Source organism: Symphalangus syndactylus, chromosome 21 (genome assembly GCF_028878055.3).
Source record: "Symphalangus syndactylus isolate Jambi chromosome 21, NHGRI_mSymSyn1-v2.1_pri, whole genome shotgun sequence".
Classification (NCBI taxonomy): domain Eukaryota; kingdom Metazoa; phylum Chordata; class Mammalia; order Primates; family Hylobatidae; genus Symphalangus; species Symphalangus syndactylus.
This window is the reverse complement of record NC_072443.2, coordinates 73775754-73799416: the sequence shown is the minus strand read 5'-3', so window position 1 is coordinate 73799416 and position 23663 is coordinate 73775754. Positions and strand designations below refer to the sequence as shown.

The following is a 23663-nucleotide window of genomic DNA, read 5'->3' as shown; positions in this document are numbered from 1 at the left end:
GGAGGGGAACATCACACACCGGGGCCTGTTGAGGGGTGGGGGACAAGGGGAGGGAGAGCATTAGGACAAATACCTAATGCATGTGGGGCTTAAAACCTAGATGATGGGTTGACAGGTGCAGCAAACCACCATGGCACATGTATACCTATGTAACAAACCTGCACATTCTGCACATGTATCCCAGAACTTAAAGTAAAAAATAAATAAATAAATTTGATATATGAAATTCAATGTACTAGACAAGAAATAAACAAAAAATTGTTAGTTAAAATGTGGATTGTAATGACTGCATAGGATCCATTTATATGTAGTGGTTCTCAACTGAGGGCTGTTTTGTTCCCAGGAGGCATTTAGCAATGTTTGGAGCCAGTTTTGGTTGTCATAACTGGAGTGGGACATGCTGTGTTACTTGGCATCTAATGGGTATAGGTTAGGGATGCTGGGAGACAGCAGGCAGTTCACAGTTCACCCCCACAACAAAGCAGTGTCTGGCTCCAATGTCAATAGTGCTGAGGCTGAAAGCCTGAACTATATGGCTCCTTTATAATTAATTGACTCCATGGCCTATTAGATATTTGTTTTCAATTTTTTTATTAGAAATTAATGGCTGGCAAACTTTATCTATAAAAAAGCAAAGTGTTTTAGACTTTTGGGGCCGTCAGGTCCATTACTCAACTATGCTCTTATACTGTTATAGCTTGAAAGCAGCCATAGACTATACATAAATGAAAGCATCGATGTTTTCCAATAAAACTTTATTGACAAAAATGGGGGGCATGCCCTAGGCAGTAGTCCACCTACTTCTGTTAGAGATAATGCTCTGATAGATGTCTGTGTACCTAAATCTTTGTCCTGTATCTGATCATCTCCTTAGAAAAGTTCTTGAAAAGAGCCATTGCTGCAGGGGCAACATGTATGTATCTTTTTAAAGTTTATATCCATTATTTTATTTTATCTTTTACAGTTCTAACTATTTATTTTATTTTATCATGTGAGATTGTTCATTTAATGTAGCTTTCTGAACACACTCGTGCCACCATCATTCTATCAGATTTGGAACCATCTTCAGGGATATGAAGTGTGAATGGGTAAGGTAGGGTTTGCAGATTTAAAAGTCTTCAGGAATCAGACGGGTTAATGAATAAAGTAGGCCAGTTGTCAATGTCAGAATAAAGAGTGATGAGAGTTGCAAAATGAAAAGTAAATGCTCATTGAAAGGGAGAAGCTACTTCTCAACTCTGTTGCTTTTCGACTCTGATAAGTCGGTGGCCCGGTAGGAGTGCAGTTTGGTATCTCTAGATCTTCTGATTTATCAACCAGAAAAGAGAAATCCAAACTCTGGTTTGAGAAACCAGAAACCAGATTTTGAGTTGAAAACTCCCAATTTTTCATCATTGGTGACAAATTCATAGAACACTAAATTTTGTCTAGATGAACAGACTTGCCTGTGGTTTGTGTCCATGGACTAACAGCTTGAGGACCTTGGAATAACTGTGACTTATTCAGGGGTCTACAGCTAGAGGTGAAAGCAAATCTCAGGCTTCCAGCCAGTCATTTGAGACCCACAGGTCCCTACTGGCTTGTTGTACTGCTAGATGAGAGCTGTAAGAATTGGCAATCTTTGGGCAGCCCCTGATAGAAAAGGAAGCTTTATCATGTGAAGTAGGGTGGCAGGCTGTGAATCAACTGCCTGGCCTGAAGACTTGATTCCTCAAGAGCTTTCTAACTTAGGAAGACTGAGGGACTGTCACACTCCATTTCCTCAGGACGTTTCCAGAGGTGGTCAGAATCCTAGTCTACAACCCCTGCCTACACAATGTGGTCCCTTGTTCTTCGGTTCTGCCCCTTATCCATGCACGCCAGCCACACTGGCTCCACACTGCTTCACTGACGTACCAAATACTTGCTGAGTGCCCACAGTGTGCCAAGCTGTGTTCTGGACAAAGCAGAACAGAGGAGGGAGGATCAGGAGCACTGGTAGTGTGTGGGCTGGATATGTGAATATGTCCTTAGGATAGTTATAGGAGACAAGGTCAATGAGGTAATGCTCCTGGGGTGGGTTGGAGTCGGAGAAGTAGGCACAGTGGACAGGGTTCTGTAGAACCTACCTGGAGAACTAACAAGCTAGTGTGGATTTCTGAACACCGTACCCAGAGATTCTGATTCATTAGCTCTGGTTTGGGGCCTTGGAATGTGCCTTTCTAATAAGCACTGTGAATAGCATTGATATAGGGACTTCTAGGCCATCGCAAATACTTTGTTTTTGTTTGTTTGTTTGTTTGTTTGTTTTCTCAGAAATAAGTAGGGAACCATTACAGAGGTGAGGTTTTTCTTTTTGTTTGTTTGTTTGTTTGTTTTGGTTTAGTTTCTACAGAGAAATGACTTGATCTGACAATATCACAAAATCCCCCTATTCATTGTATTGAAAATACACCATCAGAGTGCCAAGACAGAAGCAGGTAGAAGAGTCAGGAAGCTTTCCATCATCTAAGCTTGAAGAGATGGTGGTTTGGATCGAATGGTAACAGTGGAGCGTGAAAATCCATCATATTCTGGATATTTTCTGAAGATGGAAACAATACTTCTTGGTGGGTTGGATACAGGGTATGAAAGAAAGGAGTCAAAGATGACTATGATTTGTAGAATGAGCAACTAGGTTAAGCCAGAGAAAGACCATTTTTTGACCTACCCCCGCCCCCAACAAAAATGGCAGTTTTCTGTGTTTCAACCTAATAGAGAAAAATGGAGTTGCCAACTGTGAAGATGCAGAAGACTGTGGGAGGAGCTGATTTGGAAGAGTGGATGAACATGCTGAGCTTGAGATGTCTGCAGTCCTCCAAACGGTGCCGTCTCGTAGGCCAGTGGAGATGAGTCTGGTTCTCAGAGACCTCTGTTCTGGGGTTCTTAAATCCATGTGACTGGGTTTGATCACCAGGGCTGGGAGTGTAGATGGATGAAATCAAGCTCTGATCCTTGAGGCACTGACATTTAGGGGGGAGAAGAGGAGAAAGCTAGCTAAGGAGAGTGAGAAGAAATGAAGAAAGTCAGAGAAAAACCAGGCAAGTGTGGTAAATTGAAAGCCAAGTAAATAACATGTATTAAGAGCCTCCTTGCTGTTCTTTGAGCAACCAAGGCTTATTCACACCTGACGGCTATGTGCTTGGCTGGAATGATGTTCCTGCCAATCTGCCTGGCTCATCTCACCAACTTCAGGTCTGGGCTTCAATGTCATACTCTGTGAGGCCCTTACCCAAACACACTGTAAGATTTGCACAGTTGCCTGGCATCTAGTTGGTGCTCAAGCAATATTTGTTGATTGAATGGTGAACATATAACTTTTGATGAAGGCAGCAGTCCAGGTGAGAACATATTAAAGCCTTGCTGCTTGGGATGTAGCGTGTTCCCTGGACTGGCTGGGTCAGCATCCCCTGGCAACTTGTTAGAAATGCAGAATGTTGGGCTCTATCCCCGACCTGTGGCATCACACTCTGCATTTAATAAGATCCTCAAGTGATTTGTATACACATTAACATTTGCTCCCAGTCCTGTATTTAATTTTCTATGAATGTCAAGAGGACAATTGAGTATACTCTCTCAGATGGGAACAACTCAAAGAAAGAAGTTAAAACAATCAAAATCAAGTATCTTCAATAGTTGTTTCTGTATTCAATCAGAAAGTTATGATACAGTTTAAAAGCAAAAGAAAACTGTGTCGAGACTTTCAAGAATATTTTATGTGATTATCCCCATATCCTTTTTACTTTTATTTTATTTTATGTGGTTATTCCACATATCTTTCTTACTTTTACTTTGAATTGACATAAACTAGGAGTGCATATAAAATGCATGGCATCTGGTACATGGTAGACAAGTTTGAGAGAATGAGCACTAATTCAGTTCTTTATATTTTAAAACATCCTGCTATTTAATGTAACATATCCACTCGTAATGTCTTATAAGACCCTCATTTAAGAGAAATGGTTTTCTCTTTTATTTGGCTGAGAAAAAATCACGTTCTTTTTATTATCATGGTCTTTGGCTTATTTTAGCCTGAGGGAGAAAAAAATAATGTATATATTAGGGATTTTCTTATGATAACACCTTTTCTTCTGAGGCTACTAAATATTGTTTGTCCTAAAACCAAAGTTATGCCCATCTTGTGGTTTATAATAAGCATACTGTTTTATAGGTCATTAGCTAAGGATAAAAGACCTGCTGGGAATTTTTGGTAGGGGTAGTCTAGTCTATTCTATTTTAACATCAAATTTTCAGAAAAGTACATTTGTTGTCCTTTTCTTTTATACATATTTACAGCTCAATTCTCTGAATTCAGAAGCCTACAAGGTGATAAGACAGGAAGTAGTATGAAAGTATACAGACCCATAAATATGTGATATAAATGTATATATATTTATTTGTGCACACCTGGGATATGTGAATACACCTCTGGATTTACACAGTTTTATCTTCCCTTCTTATTCAGTAAAAGCCCTAGATCAGAACTGACCCACAGCAGAGGGTGCTTCTCTAGTTCGCCTCTGTGGACAGAATAATGGAGACATGGCTATGGTTTCTAACCCTGACAAATTGTTTAGGTTTCCTCTTAGTTTCTGTTTCTTTAGCTTTAAAAGGGGGGGGTAATTAAGCAAATCCTGTATTCTTACAAAGATGCTTGTCCAGTGAAGACAGTAGTTGGAAAAATAACTATAAAATTACGTATACATATATTATTTCTCTTTATTAAAATCACCCCATTCTTTCCTTCAAATCCTGCTGAAACTTCTATTGAGTAGTAAAGCTCAATTCTAGTTTGGTGAAACTTTCCTAGAGAGCAGGGATCAGCATTTTCTATGAAAAGCCACAATGTAGATATTTTAGGCCTTGGGGGCCCCGCAGACTATGTTGCTACTCTTCAAATCTGCTGTTGCAGCAAGGAAGCCGCCCTGGACAACATGTCAACTAATGGGTGTGGCTGTGTTCCGATAAAACTTTATTTATCCACATTGAAATCTGAATTTTATATAATTTTCATGTGTCATGAAATATTCTTTTCATTTTTATTCAACTATTTAAAAATGTAAAATCCATTCTTACTTTATAGGCTATACAGGCAGCAGACAGAGTTGGGCTGATGGGTAGACAGACTCCTGTTGTAGAGAAAAAGCACTGGGTTTGTCAACCATAGCCATTTCGAGCCTTTCTTATTTAAGACTCTTTAGTTTCCTTTGTATCTGCATCTGATTTTGATTCTTCTCCCTTAGGTCAGGATTCATACCCTTGTTGTTTTTACTTTTTGTTAAGGACACCTTCGTACAGATTGTATAGTAAACAAGATTATATGTCCAAGGATATATGTTCTGGGCTTTTGTTTTCTTTTGTGGTAATGTAACTGTGGGACTGAAAAGAACCTCAACACTTAATCAGACGTGACCCTTTGCAAGACTACCCTAGTTATTTAAGAAAGCTAGCTTTCTCTGTTTTGCCACTTTTTTCAGGAAATATGATTGCATAACTGACATTCTCTATGGATGGCCATTTTAAAAACGGTATGAAAAGAGTAGTGATGTGGTGATACACAACAATTGATCAAAGGATAATCCCATTAGTTTTCTTTAAACTTACTGAGCAAAAGAACAAATTATCTCTCTAAACATAAGTGATAAATCTGAACATTTTGTTGAATTATTGAAAAAATATATATATAAAGCCATTTGAGTGTAGAAGCACGTCCTAGCTACTCAGGAGGCTGAAGTGGGAAGATTGCTTGAGCCCAGGAGTTCAAGGCTGTAGTGTGCCACGATTGCACTTGTGAATAGCCACCGCACTCCAGCCTAGGCAATATAGCAAGACCCTATCTCTAAAAATATAATAAATAAATAAATAAGCTAAAAGGATTAAGAGAATCTACACTCGCTTTTACTTGAATTCTGGTTTACAAATATTAGAGAGAATAGAAGAATAGTGGATACCTAGATAGGGATATTTCTTCCCCAGTAAATTCTGTCGTCAGCCAAGATGGTAGTATCTACAGCCACCATCTGAAACTGACGTGTGATGTGCTCCAGGATCTCTTCAGAATGAAACTGATGGAAAATAACCTGTCAGTGTTACCCAGGAAGTGGTAAAACTGAAGTGTGACAGTTAGGAGGTGATCCATTCCGATTCTCTTGCTATCAATTCAAGATCTGAATGAAGAAAGGAAACAGGTGAAATGATAGGAGTGCTAACAATTAATTAAAGTTAAAAAGCCTTTGGGTGTTTGCCCTTTAACTCAGATAGCTAGCATAACTTATATGAAATATAAGTTATATCAATAAATAATATTTTATGATAAAGTATTCTAGCTTCATTTTGTTGTCCGTACTTCAGGTGTTCAGCAGTACTCAACTTTTGCTATCTGAATTCCTTAGTGTGGTTAGTCATCTGGAAGGTCAGAAACATGCAAACATTATCAGGAAATCATAAAGATGTTTCTGCCCTCTTTAATGCTACATATATGTTCTCGTTTGCATACTTCTTTGATTGGCTACTTAAAAATTAATGAAAGCAAAGTTATTAACTAAAAAGCTATGAATTAGGATGGCTGAAGACAGAAAATTATATTTATATGGCTTTTTAAATTGTCAAAGGGCTATAGAGCCTCATAATAATGCTATGAGGGAGTTCGGGCAGGGTTAGTATCTTTCTCCAGCATCTTCTTGGGGAGGGAAGTGAACATATAGAGGCTATGTCACACACCACCTGTCCACAGTGGGGAGTGACATTGCTGGTGCAGTGATGATGCTAGAATGCCAACCACATTCTAGATCAGGGGTTCTCAAAGTGTGATCAGAGGGCCCTGGTTGTATCTAAGACGCTTGCAGGAGTTCTTCTAAATATGGACTATTTCAGAATAACACTAAGATATTGTTTTCCTATTTCACTCTCATTTCACCAGTAAACAGTAGAGTTTTCTAAAGGCTACATGTCATGTTGAGATGTCATTGTTCTGACATCCTGTGAGATATCTACTAATGTATAATCGTGTGTTTTCAAAAATTCTCAATTTTAATTTCTAATATGCTAAATATTGATAGATATAATCCATGTAAACACAATAAATTTAAAGAGTGTAAAAGGATCCTAAGACAAAAATGTTTGAGAATTGCTGTTTTAGATATTGTGCTAAGGCCGTTAGAAACATGATCTTCTTTAATGCGGAAAACACACATATGAGGCAAGCTCTACTTTCATTGCCATTCAATATGCTAGGAGATGAGGGCCTGGGGAAGTTAATGATTTGCAGAAGGTACACGGGTAGTAAGTTGCAAAGATAGAATTTAAACCCAGGTTTCAAGTCAGGACCTCCGCTGGCTCTATTGTGAGGCATGTTGTCTTTCAAAGAAGCACCAGGAAATGCCTGGATTTGGACACTAACTTCTCAGAAGAGAAACTTCTTCTCATAACCTAGGCTATCTCCAAGGAAATGTAAATATGAAGATTATCCTTACAGGCAGTGTAAAATAGAGATTATTTTCTAGTGGTTTGTGGGCTGACGCTTGTACTCTCTGAAGCACGAAACAGTTAAGCATCAGATTTTTAAACCTGGAGGATTTTACTTGAAAAAGAAGTTTGGATTGCCAGCTACCCTTGAAAAATTTGGAGATTGAGCTAGGCTGGACTCGTATTCCCACATGGCCACAATCAGCTGCAGTTTTTATCTGCTGTTCCTGCTAAGTAGATTTGTGTCCCCTGGTTTGCCACAGACCTCACTACTCCTTATTACCTTCCTCGTAACTCATGTTCCTCATTTATGTTGCCTGTTTGAGGTGTTTGGGTTAGAAACAGCTGGAGATGTTTCATTTACTGCATCGTGTTTACAGGCCATCTGCTGTCAACTTACTTGAAAAATAAAAAGTTATTAACAGTAAAAGAGCCAAATATATCCCATTCTGCTTACCCAAACCTGGATGTAATAAAGACCTCACTGACAGTGCCACATAGAAAGCAAATTGCTTCTTTCTTTACTAAAGCATAATATTCTGATTCATTAAAGAATTAGGATCTGCCAGTGAATTAACATTTATTTTTAAACGTGAATCTCTTTTCTTTTTAAGTGTAATAGTGAAATAAGCACATTTCACTCGTTGCCCTCATTTTATGTTTATTTTAGTAATGTCTATTGTCCTCATCATTATCATGTCTGGACCCTTTATAAAAAAAAAGTCTCTGTGTACATATTGAATCAGTCATTTGAAACCATTTGAGATTGTAAACCTAACGGACTGCATTATCCTGGGCATTTAGACTACATTACTGAACTTCAGATTTTTGTGCTTAACATAACATTTGTCAGCAGTAGATATTAAGCATTTATCATAATTTATAAGTATATATTTGCTTGCCTCTTTTCTTGTTTCGCCTCACCCCAGAATATAAGTTTGATAAAGCTGGAAATTATATCTGTTTGTTCACAATGTGTATTCTATGCTTTGTACAGTGTTTAGCACATAACAGTCAATAATGAATGAATAAAGGAATAAATATGTAAATGTATCAGTGGTATATATGATAACTCATTCTTCTGTAGTCTTAAGAATAATATTTTAAAATTCTCAGCAAAAATGCTCATGCTTTTTCATTTGGGAGTTAAATAGAGGAGATATTTATTTCTTCTTATCCACATAAATATATATCCACTTCTGTGTGTGCTGTTCTATTTAGGATAGTTCCTGGTCTTCCTGATGTGAGGTCAATAGGCAGGTTACACATCTACGTAGCTGAGAATAAGGTGCACATTAAGACCAGGATGCAAGAAGAGGCTGTTGAACTTGAACATTCAGCACAGTCTCTTCTCTTCTATACTAAAAGATAGTCATCCTGCAGTCGGAAGTGGCAGTTATTCGGCCATTGGAAAAGTCTCATGTAATAGTAGCTTTTAGACGATGTCTCCTCCAAAGGGGCATCCTGCTATTAACCTATTGCTGAAAGAGAAATACCATTGTCTATTAATACTACTGGAACTAAAGATGAATAGTGAATTGGCCTTGATCTGACAGTGAGTTTGACTTTGATAGCTCGTCACTTAAAAAGGTTCTTTTATATTTATGAAAAAAAGCATGACGTCAAGCCAGGGGGAAAAATTGTTATCAACATTTAAGACCAAACTCATAGGGCTTCCAAAAAAAAAAAAAAAAAGGCCCTGTGTGAACGTTTTTTTTTTTTTTTTTACATGCATAACTAATTAGCCTAGGTTATTATAAGCAGGGCTTCTGTGATAAAGTTTCCGGTGGTGTCTCGGGATACCTTGTTTATAGTGCCTTCTCTATGCCAGTCGGTCTTCAAATTGGAATTACAGAAAGTGGGAGGGATAGTCTACTGTCTCTCATTGGATTGGGGCCACCTAAAACGTTGTTATGCTGGAAATGCTAGAATATAATCACTATCAGGTGAGCTTTATTCTGACTCGTATTCAGTCTTTGAAATATAATGCAATAAATTGATTTAATCCACTTTTTGTTATTGTAATAGACATACTGTTTTCAATAAGTACAAATCTGCTCTTTTAATGCTGTTTATTATTTGATGCCATAAGAAGTAATTCAATGTAGTTTTGAACAAAGTAAATATTAGTAGGATTTTTTTTTTTTTTTTTTGCCTAGTGTGTGGCTAAACTGTCTTCATCAGCTCCTGTTCATTGCTCATAAGATTAAATTGTCTTTATCAAGAAAAAAGTGACTTAAAATTGAATAATGTTGTTTTTTGGGGAAAAGTATTTCTCATTCTGAATTAATGTCTGTAGGAAAGGGGAAAAAACATCCTGTTGGCTTGTTAATAGTCATGTCTTTTAAAACACATACGTGTAAGTGTTATGCATTTGAAAGAAACTACTTAATGTAGAATTGCGTTTTATGTTGAGTTTTTTCTTAATTAAAATGTTGAATAATCATGTCCAAATGAAAGTGGGAGAATTAATCCACGATTAGTTGATTTAATCATTGGAAGATTTCTATTTATTTTCCACAGCCATTTTACACAGTTGGTTCTTGAGGTGTGTGTGTGTGTGTGTGTGTGTGTGTGTGTGTGTGTGTGTGTGTGTGTTTTAAAAAGAAAGCTGTTTGCCAAGGCAAGTGAAACAAACAGTTATGCCACTTCTACATTGTTGTTTGATCTTAATAAACCCTTTCATGTGTGTTGGGGAAATTTTTGCCCTAAGATAATTTCAAACTTTTAATTATTAGATATGAGAAGAAGGATACAAGGTTTGAAAGAGATGTGTAGTTAATTAGCAGGGAAAAAAAATAGGGCAAAGTATTACCCCAAATCCTACTAGTTAGACTTTAAACTTCAGTAATATCAAAATCCGTTAGCACAGTGCCTGGTACATAACAAAGGCTTAATAATTTATTCTGTTGGTGGCCTGGTCAGTTTCATGTTTGTGCCTGAAAGAAGAGCCGTCTGAAACTCGCAAATAACAGCACTGTCTTCTTTTCCCTCCATGGCTATGCTCAGGTGCAGACCCACCTCGAAAACCCCACCAAGTACCACATACAGCAAGCCCAACGGCAGCAGGTAAAGCAGTACCTTTCTACCACTTTAGCAAATAAACATGCCAACCAAGTCCTGAGCTTGCCATGTCCAAACCAGCCTGGCGATCATGTCATGCCACCGGTGCCGGGGAGCAGCGCACCCAACAGCCCCATGGCTATGCTTACGCTTAACTCCAACTGTGAAAAAGAGGTAATTCATGTCTCCTCTCCTCTCCTGTTTTCTTAAGCTAAATAACTTGTCTGTTGAATATGATTCCCACGCTTAACTGTGGACTCTAGTTTGTCCTTGTGGCCACATTTACCAGCCTTTGTCCCCGATTCACCATCGTGGCTATGGCATTCCAGCCTCTTGTCTCCGTCGCTGGGTTATTGGGTGTACGGCACATGATGGGAGACCTGGCCCTCTCCAAGTGAAACGTGGAGGCGAGGACACTTTTGCCACTTACTTCTTCTTCCTTAGCTGAGTGCTGTCTTCTCTTCCATGCCTTTCAGTTTATGAAGCAGTGAAAATGCAGAGAGAGGAGAAGGGGAGGTGGAAAAGGAAAAGCAAAAATAGAAGAGGTGTGGGACATGCGGTTTAGAAGTTCCACTTGTTGTGAATGTCTGGAATATTATTTTTATTTCTCCCTGAGTTGGGGGAAGAAAGCATGGAATGTGCATGGATGGATTTGAATCATATAGCACATGAGACTTTAACGGAAACCCAAAGGTTTAATTGCTGGATACATTCTGTTTCATAATAAAATTGCCACTGCCCGTTAAATCTGCTTTGGTGAAGGCTGGATTGGAGACAACACTCATACTACCTTCAAGCTAATTGGTGCATCAAAATTTGGAGCATACAAATACCTGAGAGCTGTGATTTAATGCTCATTATTTCCAAATTATGAGATGATGAGCTTCATCTCAATGGGATTTACCATACTGTGGACTATGAAGTGTTTATGCAAATTCAGAGGCAACTTTTCTAAAGTTGGATTGATTTTAATTTCTAGAAGGACTAAAATCTTTGCCCCTATGCCCAAACCAACTGCTTTATTTTTCTCTACCCAAATTTGTCATCTAGCAAGATGATTTGAAACAAGTTCTTCCTTCAGTATTTCATCTCTTGGTCAGATTCCACTTTGTTTGAAAGCTTAGTTCATCTTGTTGCTGTGCCATCAGCTACGTGTGAACAGGTCATTAAAAAGTCATTTGCAAATCCAAGTTATAGGCTGTTTTTGCTTGTGTTTTTGCAGGGGTTTTATAAGTTTGAAGAGCAAAACAGGGCGGAGAGCGAGTGCCCAGGCATGAACACACATTCACGAGCGTCCTGTATGCAGGTACTGAATGACTTGGCAGCCTGAGGATGTAACACTTTGTAACGAGAATCTATATTTGTGGTGGATCACACCTTCCTGAAAACCTAAGCGTCTTTTTCCCCCATTGTTTTTTTTTTAATAGAGAAAGCTAGGAACATTGCCATTTTCCTCATAGTATCTCATGATTAAATAATGACAAGGGAGAATAAACTAAAATGTGTTTTTCCCCTAAGTTGCTCCAAAGATTAAACACCGCATGTTCTCACTCATAGGTGGGAATTGAACAATGAGAACTCATGGACACAGGAAGGGGAACATCACACTCCGGGGACTGTTGTGGGGTGGGGGGAGGGGGGAGGGACAGCATTAGGAGATACACCTAATGCTAAATGACGAGTTAATGGGTGCAGGAAATCAACATGGCACATGGATACATATGTAACAAACCTGCACATTGTGCACATGTACCCTAAAACCCTAAAGTATAATAAAAAAAAAACAAACAAACAAAAAAAAAAAACTTCTTAAAGTACATAAATTTTAATAAGATATGAAATATGTACTTTAACCTAATCGATATATGTTATACAAATTTGTAGGTTAGCAATTTTTGTATTAGTAAAACCAAGATGTGTGTGTATAATCTAGATATTGTTTCCTAAATGGAATCTCATGGAACATACGTTTTGAAACTATATTAATTTAATAATATATAATGGATGCTTTCACAAGTAGCTAAAGTTTCTTCTATTACATCCTATTTAATGGATATATAAATTATGCTATATCTATTTATATATCTATGCATGTATATACATATAGGAGAGAATAACAGGCAACAAAAGTTTTTGCCTTTCTATATTTCCTGTCGTCAACTTGCTTTACTTTTGTCATAAGAGAAAAAAATTATTTTAGAAATGCTATTACATCCATTTTTTTCTAAGAACAAAATTAAAAGTGGCAAGGAAATGTTGTTCATAAGTTTCCTAGCCTATTTGCATATTTACCAACTCAGTTAGAAAATCATCTCTTAAAGACAAACAAAACAAAACAAAGTGGTGTCAGTAGAAATGGAACCTAACAAACAGTGGATAGTAGTTATTCAAAACTGGCCAATTATTCTTCTTAGGGGTCACTTAATAAGACTCCTTTTTTGAGTGTTTAGTATATTCCTGGTACTTTGAATGCTCTGTAGTTTGTCCTGAAATCATACGAGAATCCATAAGACAGTAAATATTATGAACCCCCATTTTACAGATTGAGAAACCGAGGCTTTAAAAGATTGGAGGCTTTGCCCTAATCTAGAAAGCAGGAGAACTGGGATTCCAGCCCAAACCTATGAATTTTGGAGTCTCTCCTCTTTAATGGAAGTGGCAAGAGACAGAAGAGCATCCCTGTTAGTTCTGTGATTTCATTGTGTAACTATGAAGTCCTGTTAAGACCCAAGCACAGACACACCAACTAGCTCAAATACATGAGGTGTTTACGAAGAAATGTTTTCACAGGCTTGTCTTTGCAACTGCTGCAGTGTACATGTAATCACTGTTGTTTATTATCATAACTGATGTTTTGGTACTTTAGAAATAAAATTGATCTAGTGGGAATGTCAGCTCCACAACTGTAATGATAACCTCGTCCTGGTGTACTCCTTGGGGAATACCAAGCACACTGGTAGCTGTACGAGGAGAAACTTATTTTACAAGTCACTGTAAGATGGGTGCAGGGATAGCCAGTGGCCTGGGAGCCACAATGTCCACACTTCCCTGTGGAACACTACAGACGGTGTTTTCCTTCTGCAGGAAAAGGGTAGGGGCCATCGTCTTTAGGGAAAAAAGGAAGTAGAATGACAGCTGTCATTCAAGATGAAGTGCTCTGGTACATCTCTCCTGTTTAGGGCAGGCAGTTTAGCATAGTTGTGAAAGCATGGGTTAAATTGTGGCTCCAGTCTTTCTTCAGGGTGTGACTTTGGGCAAGCTGCTTCTCATTTATTTCACCTGGAAAATTGCTATAATAATAGTACCTGCCACGATACGGTTTTCGTTAGGGCAAAATGTTAGCCTATGAAAATCCTTGAATCCAATGCTTGGCAACTCATAATCACTCATTAAATGCTGGCTACAATTCTCATCACCTATTAGAGTTAATGGTCTTCAATACTATTTTATACTTCAATACTATTTTAGTGGAAAGAGGACAGTTACTTCTTAGAATCTAACTAAAGACCATTATTGCTTTGGGTAGAAAAAGACCATGAGTCTCTTTTTAGGTTGTGTTGCATAGTTTTATTTATTTTTGTCTCTCTTCTGTTGCCCTGTTTCCTACAGATGGATGATGTAATCGATGACATCATTAGCCTAGAATCAAGTTATAATGAGGAAATCTTGGGCTTGATGGATCCTGCTTTGCAAATGGCAAATACGGTATTGATAACCTTTTTTTAAATAGAAAATCTTGAGGTGTTTCCAGGGTTCTGTTCTTTTTTCTTAAACTTTTTTTGTATCTTTGTAACTGGTTCACTGATGAAATGTATTAATAGTGAAGTGGAGAATTATCTCAGGATCACAAATAAGTGACTTTGATATCAGAAATTAAGAAATTTTTATGAGTTTATGAATAACCCCATGATAAAACTCTACATTCCCTAGAGTCCAAGAGCAGTTTTGATAGGGCATTAGCCCTTCCAATTCCCTTGAAATCTAATGCCCAACCCAGTACGCTGCAGCCAAGGGAACCATTGTGAACTGCACTATTCACAGTGGTGCTCTAGTTGCCCTGAAAAAGTTGGTGCAGTTTTTCAGGGTTTTTTCATATTCTTAGGTGATAGAGGGACATTGGAGTTACCCTTTTCCAACAGCAAAATTTATTCCAACTTCAGTTCATAAACAAGTGGTCCTATTCGCTATTGTATGTTACTTGTTTTTCTCTGTAATTTAGAGGCTTGCCTATATTGTTTATTTTCCTTCATTCCTTACATTTTAGTCTTATGTTACTGTTTTACCAAAGTCTTATTGCAGATCTTATTTAGTCCTTGCAATTATTCTGTGAGTCAAGTTCGGATGGTATCATTGCCCTCAGTTTTAAACTGTAACTAGGTTAGACGGTCTTACGCAAGATTACATAGCTTGGGTGTATCAGAGTCAGGCCTGCTTGGTAGGTCTTTGAATGCCTTCTCCAATCCTTTTCTGTTTTCTCTGAGAGCAATGCTATGAGACTATCATATTCTTAATAACTAGTGTTTTAAAGACCAATATTTATTGAGAGGAAAGGGAAAAGGGGAGTTTTTTAATGGGTATGGAGCTTCGGATTTGCAAGACAAAAAATTCTGGAGATCTGTTTGATAACAATGTGAACATACATAACACTACTGAACCATACCCTTAAAATTGGTTAAGATGGCAAATTTTATCCTATGTGTTTTTTACCATAATGAGATTTTTTAAAGGTACGACTAACTTCCAGTAGTAAATTCCCTTGGCCAAAGGACAAAACAACACTTACTTAGGTACACCAGAATCCTCAGAAAATTGAGTCTTATAGTTAGCATTTTCTTTTCTTTTTTTTTAAATCCTTCTTGATCCAATTCTTCATGTTCACTTCCTTGAACTCATGTGGGGTGAGGACTTCCCTTGAAACCTCAACCTTCTTCTATGATATTTAGAGTTTGTCTACTTTCCACCCATTTAAACCCACCCTCTGATTTTGGAAGAACCAGGTGTTCTACCATTGTGGTAAAAGTTTCCATGCCATCCTCTCCCAACCTCTTGGAATCCTTGGTTGGCTTCTGTGAAACCTTCCGGCTTTCAAGTTAGTGCATCCTATGAGGCCAACTACACTTGTCTAGCAGTCAGAATCCTAGGACAAATATGAGTAAAACACTTGGGGGAGCATGCCCTGGGGAATTTATAAATATACCCAAAGACATGGGTGTATTTACATTTCCCTGCTCTAGCAGCATTAATTAGCAATGGCCCAGTCATCTCAAAAGAACTTTGCTGTGAGAGTGGTCATTTTGCTAGTGGTGTCAGATGGGTCCCTGGGCACACTCAAGTGGACTGTAGAATTGACATGATTCTGTAAAATCATTGACTTTTTTTGTAATGGCAAAGACCTTTGATATCATTTGGTCTAACCTAGTACTCAATGCATTAGCCTCCTCTTTTTTTTTTTTTTTTTTTGATACAGGGTTTCATTTTGTTGCCCAGGCTGATCTTGAGCTCCTGGGCGCAAGTGATCCTCCTCCCTCAAGTGGCTGGGATTATAGGTGTGTGCCACTACGCCTGGCCTGACCTTCTCTTGCGTCTCCTTAGTATTCTCCACAAAAAAATCAAGGCATCCAGCTTCTTGGAAGCCTCCAAAAAAGGATCTGTACTAGCTCACTAGGGAAATAGCAAAGTACAATGGTTAGGATTTGGAGATTTCTGACCAGATCTGGGGTCAAACCCTGAATCTGCCATTTCCTCTGTGACCTTGCATGTTATTTAGCTTCCTGAAACCCTACGTTTCCCCATCTATAAAATGGGGCTGTTATATATACCTATATTATGTGGTCAACTCACTTGATAAAGCATCTGTAGTACTTAGCATTGGAAACATAAGTTGTATTCAATAATGTTATCTAAATTATTAAGTATAACTTATTAATTATAATATCAAATAATATTGATAGTATTTGTTATTCAGCTGATCTTCATTGAGCCCCTATAGTGTATCAAGCTCTATGTTAGCTATCTGTGAGACATATCTATCTCAGGATATCCCTCACAGTAAATAACTCTGTAAATTGCAACATGGGTCCCAGTTTGCTTCATGGAGAACTTTTCCATGTAACACCCCTTCTGAAGACAATTGTCATGACCCCATATATGCTTCTGTCCTTTAGAATGAATACCTGGCTGGGCCCATGGTTCACGCCTGTAATCTTAGCACTTTGGGAGGCCGAGGCAGGAGGATCACTTGAGACCAGGAGTCGGAGATCAGCCTGGGCAACATAGAGAGAATCCATCTCTATAAAAAATGTAAAAAATTAGGTGGGTGGGGTAGTAGTACATACCTGTAGTCCTAGCTACTCAGGAGGCTGAGATGGGAGGATCACTTGAGCCCAAGGGTTCAAGGATGCAATGAATCATGATCATGCCACTGTCCTTTAGCCTGGGCAACAGAGCAAGACATTGTTTCTAAAAAACACATTTAAAAATAAAAAAGTAGATTGAATCCTCATACCTCTTCATTCCATCTACATTAGCATTGAGGCCTTGTTCCTCCGTTATCTGGTTGCTGCTAAACTATATTAAAGATTAATTTAGCATTTATGAATATGCCTAATAGGTGGCCATCACCAGGCAAGGTGCTGTGGATGCGAAGGCGACTAAAGGTATGCTTCCTGTTCACGGGGGTTAACAGTCTAGAAGGGGGGGACTCTTTTAGCCCTTGAGGGGAGAAGGACAATTCAGGAGCAGAGAGGCCATCTCAAGGGAATTTCCAGATAAGAAAGATCCTCTGGGCAGAGTTGAATTAACTCCCAGACAGGAGAGGAGTCCCCTGCAGCCGCCCTTAGAAGTCACTGACTTTATCCCAGCATCTACTTCTCTTCTATATCCCCATGCTGGAAAGGCTAAATGTGGCTCCATTAGAGTCTTCTTTCAACAAATCTATTTCAGCATTTTGCCATTAGGGGAAAGACAATGTAACTTCAACATTAGGAGCACAGACTCTGAACCAGACGTCTGAATACATACTCTTGACTGAGTGATTCAACCTCTCTGCTTGTGTTTCCTTGTCTGTAAAATGGGGATCATAACAGCATCTACTGCAGTAGAATTAATGGGAGAATTATAAGAGGTAACCCACAAAAAGCATTTAGAACAGTTGGGCCCTGATAAGCTCTCACTAAAAGTTAGTTACTAGCCCTTATTCTTGATGAACTTGGGTTTCAGTTGTCAAAATTAAGTAACAAAGCTACTACATACAACCTATTAACATTTTAATTTTTTTCCCACAGTAAAGTTTAAATTTAATGTTCTTCATGTTAGGCATTTTTTTCTTTTATTTGATTATTTGAAATGCTTTATTTCAAGTTAACTACTTAGAAAAAAATAAAGTGGAAGGAACACTTAGAGAGGAAACTGTCCTAAGGGAATTGAAGTCTAGAAATAACTATTCTGAGAGCACAAGGGCCCTCTTGTACTATCACAAACAAAGAATAAAAGTCCCAGTTTACTTGTGTTAACAGTGCTCAATTGATATTCAGAGAAGGGGGCCATCCAGAGAGAAAAAAATAATAACATTTTACAATTATCATTTACTTGGAAAAATATTCATTTTGGTGGAGCACAACATTGAAGAACTCAATTCAGACCAGTATGGGGGCATAGACCCAGGCGCATCTTTTTTCAATTTGTTTGTCCAGATTAGACTGTGGCTTTCACCTGTCCATGGTGCAGTTTGTGCTCTGGAAGTGAAATCTTGTCATTTAGGTAAATGGCCTGGATAAAAATCCCACAAAGATGTGAAATATACATGTTAACAGAAGAAGTCTCTTCCTCTTTCTTAGCTCTAAAGGTGTTATTTTGACCTAATTATGTTGTTAACTGTATTTATGGAGGAAGTTTTCTAATGCAAAAGAACCAGCCACAGAATCCTTTCTTTAAAATGCATGGCTAGGAGACACATTTTAAATTATTTCCATCAACCTTCCTTTTAGTAGCTTCAGCAAATAACAGCTGTTGATACAAAGAACATACACCACCATTTAGGACACAGTTTCTCTAATGTGGAACTGCTGACATTTGGGAAGGATAAGCCTTTGTGGTGGGAGACTGTCCTGTGCATTTTAGGATGCTTAACAGCATCCCTGGCCTTCACCCACTGGATGCCAGCAGCAAATCCCCTGCAGGTGCATCAACTGAAAATACCTCCAGACATTCATCCCGGGAAACAAAATTAGAAGGTCTGATTTGGAATAATGACTGGTCACCTCAGCCTTGCAGATACCCTGATTTCTGTTCCTAGATTTGCATAGCAGTCTGGTAAAAACTGTCTAATCGTTGACAATGTACTTAGTACTTAACATGGCAAGTGGTTTTGTTGATCAAAGTGAAAATTAGCTCACCTGTCAAAACTGTAAAGTGGGAATCTAGTACTCCCTAGAAAATTATAAATACTGTCTTGTTAATCATAGCGGTTACCACTTATTGATCACTGAAGTAGCAGGCACTGTTTCACCTATTTTATCTCTATTAAATCTTATAAAAACCCTGTGAGATGAATGGTTGTCGCTTTTCAATTGGAGACACTAAGCCTCAGAGAACTTGCTTGATATCGCATAGCAAGTTAGTAAAGAGGCAGGATTTTAATCCGGGTCTCTGACTCCTAAGCACAGGCTATAAAGTTCTACACCATTAATCGGTAGATTAGAGTATCCACATTCGGCTAGTAAGCGGCAGGGTTTTTATTTCCTCAGGTCTAATTGGAGATGAATTGAAAGTTGCAGTTTCTGGCCGGGCGCGGTGGCTCACGCCTGTAATCCCAGCACTTTGGGAGGCCGAGGCGGGCGGATCACGAGGTCAGGAGATCGAGACCATCCTGGCTAACACGGTGAAACCCCGTCTCTACTAAAAAACACAAAAAATTAGCCGGGCGAGGTGGCGGGCGCCTGTAGTCCCAGCTGCGCGGGAGGCTGAGGCAGGAGAATGGCGTGAACCCCGGGGGGCGGAGCCTGCAGTGAGCCGAGATCGCGCCACTGCACTCCAGCCTGGGTGAAAGAGCGAGACTCCATCTCGAAAAAAAAAGAAAAAGAAAAAAAAGAAAGTTGCAGTTTCCAACTGGTTAATATCAGCGTTTTGATACTCTCCCCACCCCCAGTTCTGCTGTTAACATGGGACATGAGCCTCCAACCAAAAACCTCCATTCAGCAATGGCAAAAACCTTGGCTTTTCTTTCTGTAAAAAGCAGTAAGATGCTATATACAAAGTGCCATTTTAATTCTGTGCTTGGCCCAAAGTAGGCACCCAAAAAATGAGATGACCCCCAGCAAAATATTCTGGCATGCTTTCTGCTTCCCACTCCTAATCAGCAAGTATGGGAAAAGCAGCCGAAGCAGGAAATCTTTCAGAGAAGTAGATGGATGGCTATAAGTTTTTTCAACTGGAAGTAATGATGTCTGACCTCAGTAGAGTGCCCAATGAGGCATCTTGCTATAGGGATTTTAATTCATTTCCCTTATTGGTGTGCACTGTCGTCAATCCATGCTAATCACAGCAGTCCTTTCTGTAGTTTTTCATACGTCTCAATCCATTTCTCACTAGGTATCCCCCACGTTGCTCTTTGTCTCCCTCACCCTGTCCATCTCACTGTCTATGGCAGAAAGCATTCTCTGTCTCAGTCATGTACGTATCTCTTCTTTAGAATATAGTTAGAAAATATATTCTTGTCCAGAAGCAGCTTAGAATTAGATATCTGTTCAACATAGGTCTATCAATGACTTGGAGTTGCTGCGTATCAGTTGCTATTATTTATCCCTAACAAATCATCATAATAACACAGTGAGTTTTGCATACAATTTGCATGTGAAAACCATATTTGTGATTTGCCTTTCTAGAGCAAGTGGAATAATTTTTCTTTTAGCTTATTGCTTTGAATTTTCAAGTCACATTCTTGGTTTGTTAAAACCCTGAAGTTTTCCCAAAATCTGGAATTCTCAAAAGATAAGGGAATAAAGCTTTGGAATCCAAGGAGTTACCAGATATCATGGCAGCTGTATAAGTTTAGTCTTTCTGGTACTTTACAGGGCTGTTTTGAAACATGTGAGTGCCTTTCACTTTGCGTTAAATTGGACAAGAATAAAACTAAACACACACAGAGCAAGGTTGACCCTTAGAAGGTAGCCTATTTCAAATAAAACCACCTAGTGAAATGACAGCTGATAATCAAAGTCACGTTTTATCAATTCCTTAGAGGGCCTTGAAATACGATACAAGGGCATTTTAAATGACCACAATGTCTATTTTTGTGCATGTGTATGGGGGTCTGTGTATTAGGTTTTATGCATATACTGTAAATGCTGCTTTCAAAATGGAGCAAAAGAGGGAGTTATATTCTGCTGGTCTGTCTGTCCTCCCTGCCCACCCCAATTCTGTTCAAGCCAGTGTCTGATTCACCCATTAAGAAGTATCTTATTCCATGTCCATTGCCTCCCACCCAGATCTCTTTCGCTAGGGGTTTAATTCATAGAGTATATGTTTAGAAGCCATCACAGAAATAGATGCAATAGTTAACAATGAGGGGAAGCACATTTGACTCGTATTTTGTGGTATATTCTCATCTGTATGTTAGTGGTCGTTGTAGAGGATGCAAGGTACTCTGTTGAATACAGTTTTTACTACATACTTCTCAGTCACTAAACACTTTAATCACACCTAAATTCTTTCTGAATGTACTTTTCTCAGATGTAGAATACAATTCAATGTGTAATCAAGAAACGGGAGGGCTAAAGGACTTAATGTCTTACCCAGTAATCATGGTTATAGAAACTGTTAGAATCAGTCTAGTAATGGTACATGTCTGCAGTGGAAGGAGTGAGGTCACTCAACGATTTCTCCACAGTTACTATTGCAAACTATTTCAGGGCATGGGAAGGGGGATCAACTTGGGACTTTTCTACAAAAACAGGCCTATGAACTGCTGCAACCAGCTAGTTACCAAGAAATGCACATACACAAGCAAAGGAGAGCTCACTGCTTTAAAACAGCCCATTCCGAACTAGAGGAAAAACTCTGATGCTAGCTTGGGGAAGGCTAAATATTTCTTTTACTTTTTATTTTTTTAACTTTTTTGAAAGTGTAAATTTTTGCTCTCTTTTAAAGTCTGTGGGCTCCCTCTTGTGGCTTTGTGGAAGACTTCAATTTCAAGGAAACGCTTTTTCTCTCTAGCAATAAGGAAATCATTTATTTTCCAACTAAAAAAAAACTTTCATTGCTTTTCCTTGTAAAAGAAAAAGAGAGAAGAAGAGGTGGACACGAGAAGGAAGGAACAAAATTAACTTTAGTGGAAAGTCCTATTTGGTGAAAAGGTCATTTTTTATACAGTCCTGTTTTACAATAATAGCCAACATTTCCTGAACACCCACTGTATGCTACTAGTTGTACTAGATAATGCATTCACCACATTATTCATTGTCTCCGTGCTCAAAATAAACCGATTGGCTAGTTAGTGTAATCATTTTATGGGTGTGAGACTGTACTTTCCTCCCTCAAAGGGAACTAGTTGAGATCCTGTAACTCTCTTTTAATATCTGTGAGTGAACGAAAAAGTAAACATCTCATATTTCCCTATTTTAAAAATGATTTTTTGTATCAAATAATTTTTCTTAAATAAATCCTAGAGTAGGATATAGGTTTTATCTGTAAAAACATGGGAATTGTTCAACAGTTAATTTCTGTTGCTGTTTGTCTTCCTCTAGTTGCCTGTCTCGGGAAACTTGATTGATCTTTATGGAAACCAAGGTCTGCCCCCACCAGGCCTCACCATCAGTAACTCCTGCCCAGCCAATCTTCCCAACATAAAAAGGGAGCTCACAGGTAAACACCTAGTAAATGTGCCTCTTACTGCAGATTTCTGTCCACTTCCTGATAAGACAAAGTTATCGATACAGTGATGTGCAAACTATATCCAACTCACGGACATAATTTTCATAGGTCTCTGCAATGGTTAAAACATTATGCAATATTTTAAGATGGAGGATTTATACTTGAAAATCCTGGTTTTTTCAAGGAGATCCTTGAAAATCTCCTGAGATACTGGGAATCGGGGCCACCATTACTGCAAGTCACCAATCACTGTGTCTGTGGTGAAGGTCCCCTTTGTGTTGGGAATAGTAGGCAACTCTTTCGGCTGTAACTGTCTCCACCCTACCTGATATGTATGTTTGTTACAAGCCCCTAGAGGCATTTGAGTTTGAGAACCCAGATCTGAATTTTCCTTGGACACACGTTCAAGCCTACAATTGGAATAGCATAAGAATATATTTCTTACATCTTGAGATGCCTCCTGTTGTCTTTTGTTGTATTGTGTACAAAAGATTTATTACACAGGGGGGTAAAAATTATAAAATGGAGCAATGGATATTATTTGTTCTTGAGGCAAGTGTGAAATTACCTATTTCTCTACTTTGCTTAATGCTTTAGGGAAGGCATTTATTTGGTCATTAAAACATGGCGGAAACTACATTAGAACTGGCATTCTACCGTGGTGAATTTTATGGCCCTTACTCCACCCCTCTTTTTATTATTTGATCCTTGCATCCTGCAGGATTGGATGAACAGACTGAGAATATGGAATATGGATTTGGTACAGAGAATTCCTGTTCTAGTCAAGGATATCTTAAAAATTTTTTTTTAGAAAATAAGCAGGAGAAAGATGTTTTTTAAAAACCATGGATTTGAGTGAAAAGGGTAATTAATAAGCAAAAACCATCCAAAACCAAAACACAAGTAGCCACCCTACCAAAAAGGAAAATTGCTGCAAGACAACAACAACAACAAAAGCAAGAATTGTCGGGCAGACATAGTAGCTCACACCTGTGATCTCAGCACTTTGGGAAGCTGAGGCAGGCAGATTGCTTGAGCTCAGGAGTTCCAGGCTGCAATGAGCTGTGATCGCACCACTGCACTCCAGCCTGGGCAAGAGGAATGAGTCCTGTCTCAAAACAAAGCAAAGCAAAACAAAACAAAACAACAACAACAACAACTTAAGAATCATTGAAGTGGAGGATATGTAAGTCATGCTTCTGTGTGAGGAAAAAAACTAGAAAATGATTTGAATTGACCATCACAACTGA

At 38.6% G+C, this 23663-nt stretch overlaps 1 protein-coding gene across 11 annotated transcripts in view; it reads left to right on the top strand.

Moving 5' to 3' along the window:
- The window catches only part of MITF (melanocyte inducing transcription factor), a 235766-nt gene that overhangs the window by 194328 nt on the left and 17775 nt on the right, over positions 1-23663 (top strand). For 7 of the 11 annotated variants that reach the window (XM_055259878.2, XM_055259879.2, XM_055259877.2 and 4 more), the window contains exons 3-6: positions 10492-10719; positions 11768-11851; positions 14155-14250; positions 22287-22404. In XM_055259878.2, coding sequence (XP_055115853.2) covers positions 10492-10719; positions 11768-11851; positions 14155-14250; positions 22287-22404 — 526 coding nt within the window. Of the gene's footprint in view, positions 1-9267; positions 9429-10491; positions 10720-11021; positions 11736-11767; positions 11852-14154; positions 14251-22286; positions 22405-23663 lie in introns of those variants that run through there. The other 4 variants (XM_055259884.2, XM_055259883.2, XM_055259885.2 and 1 more) reach the window with 3 other exon arrangements.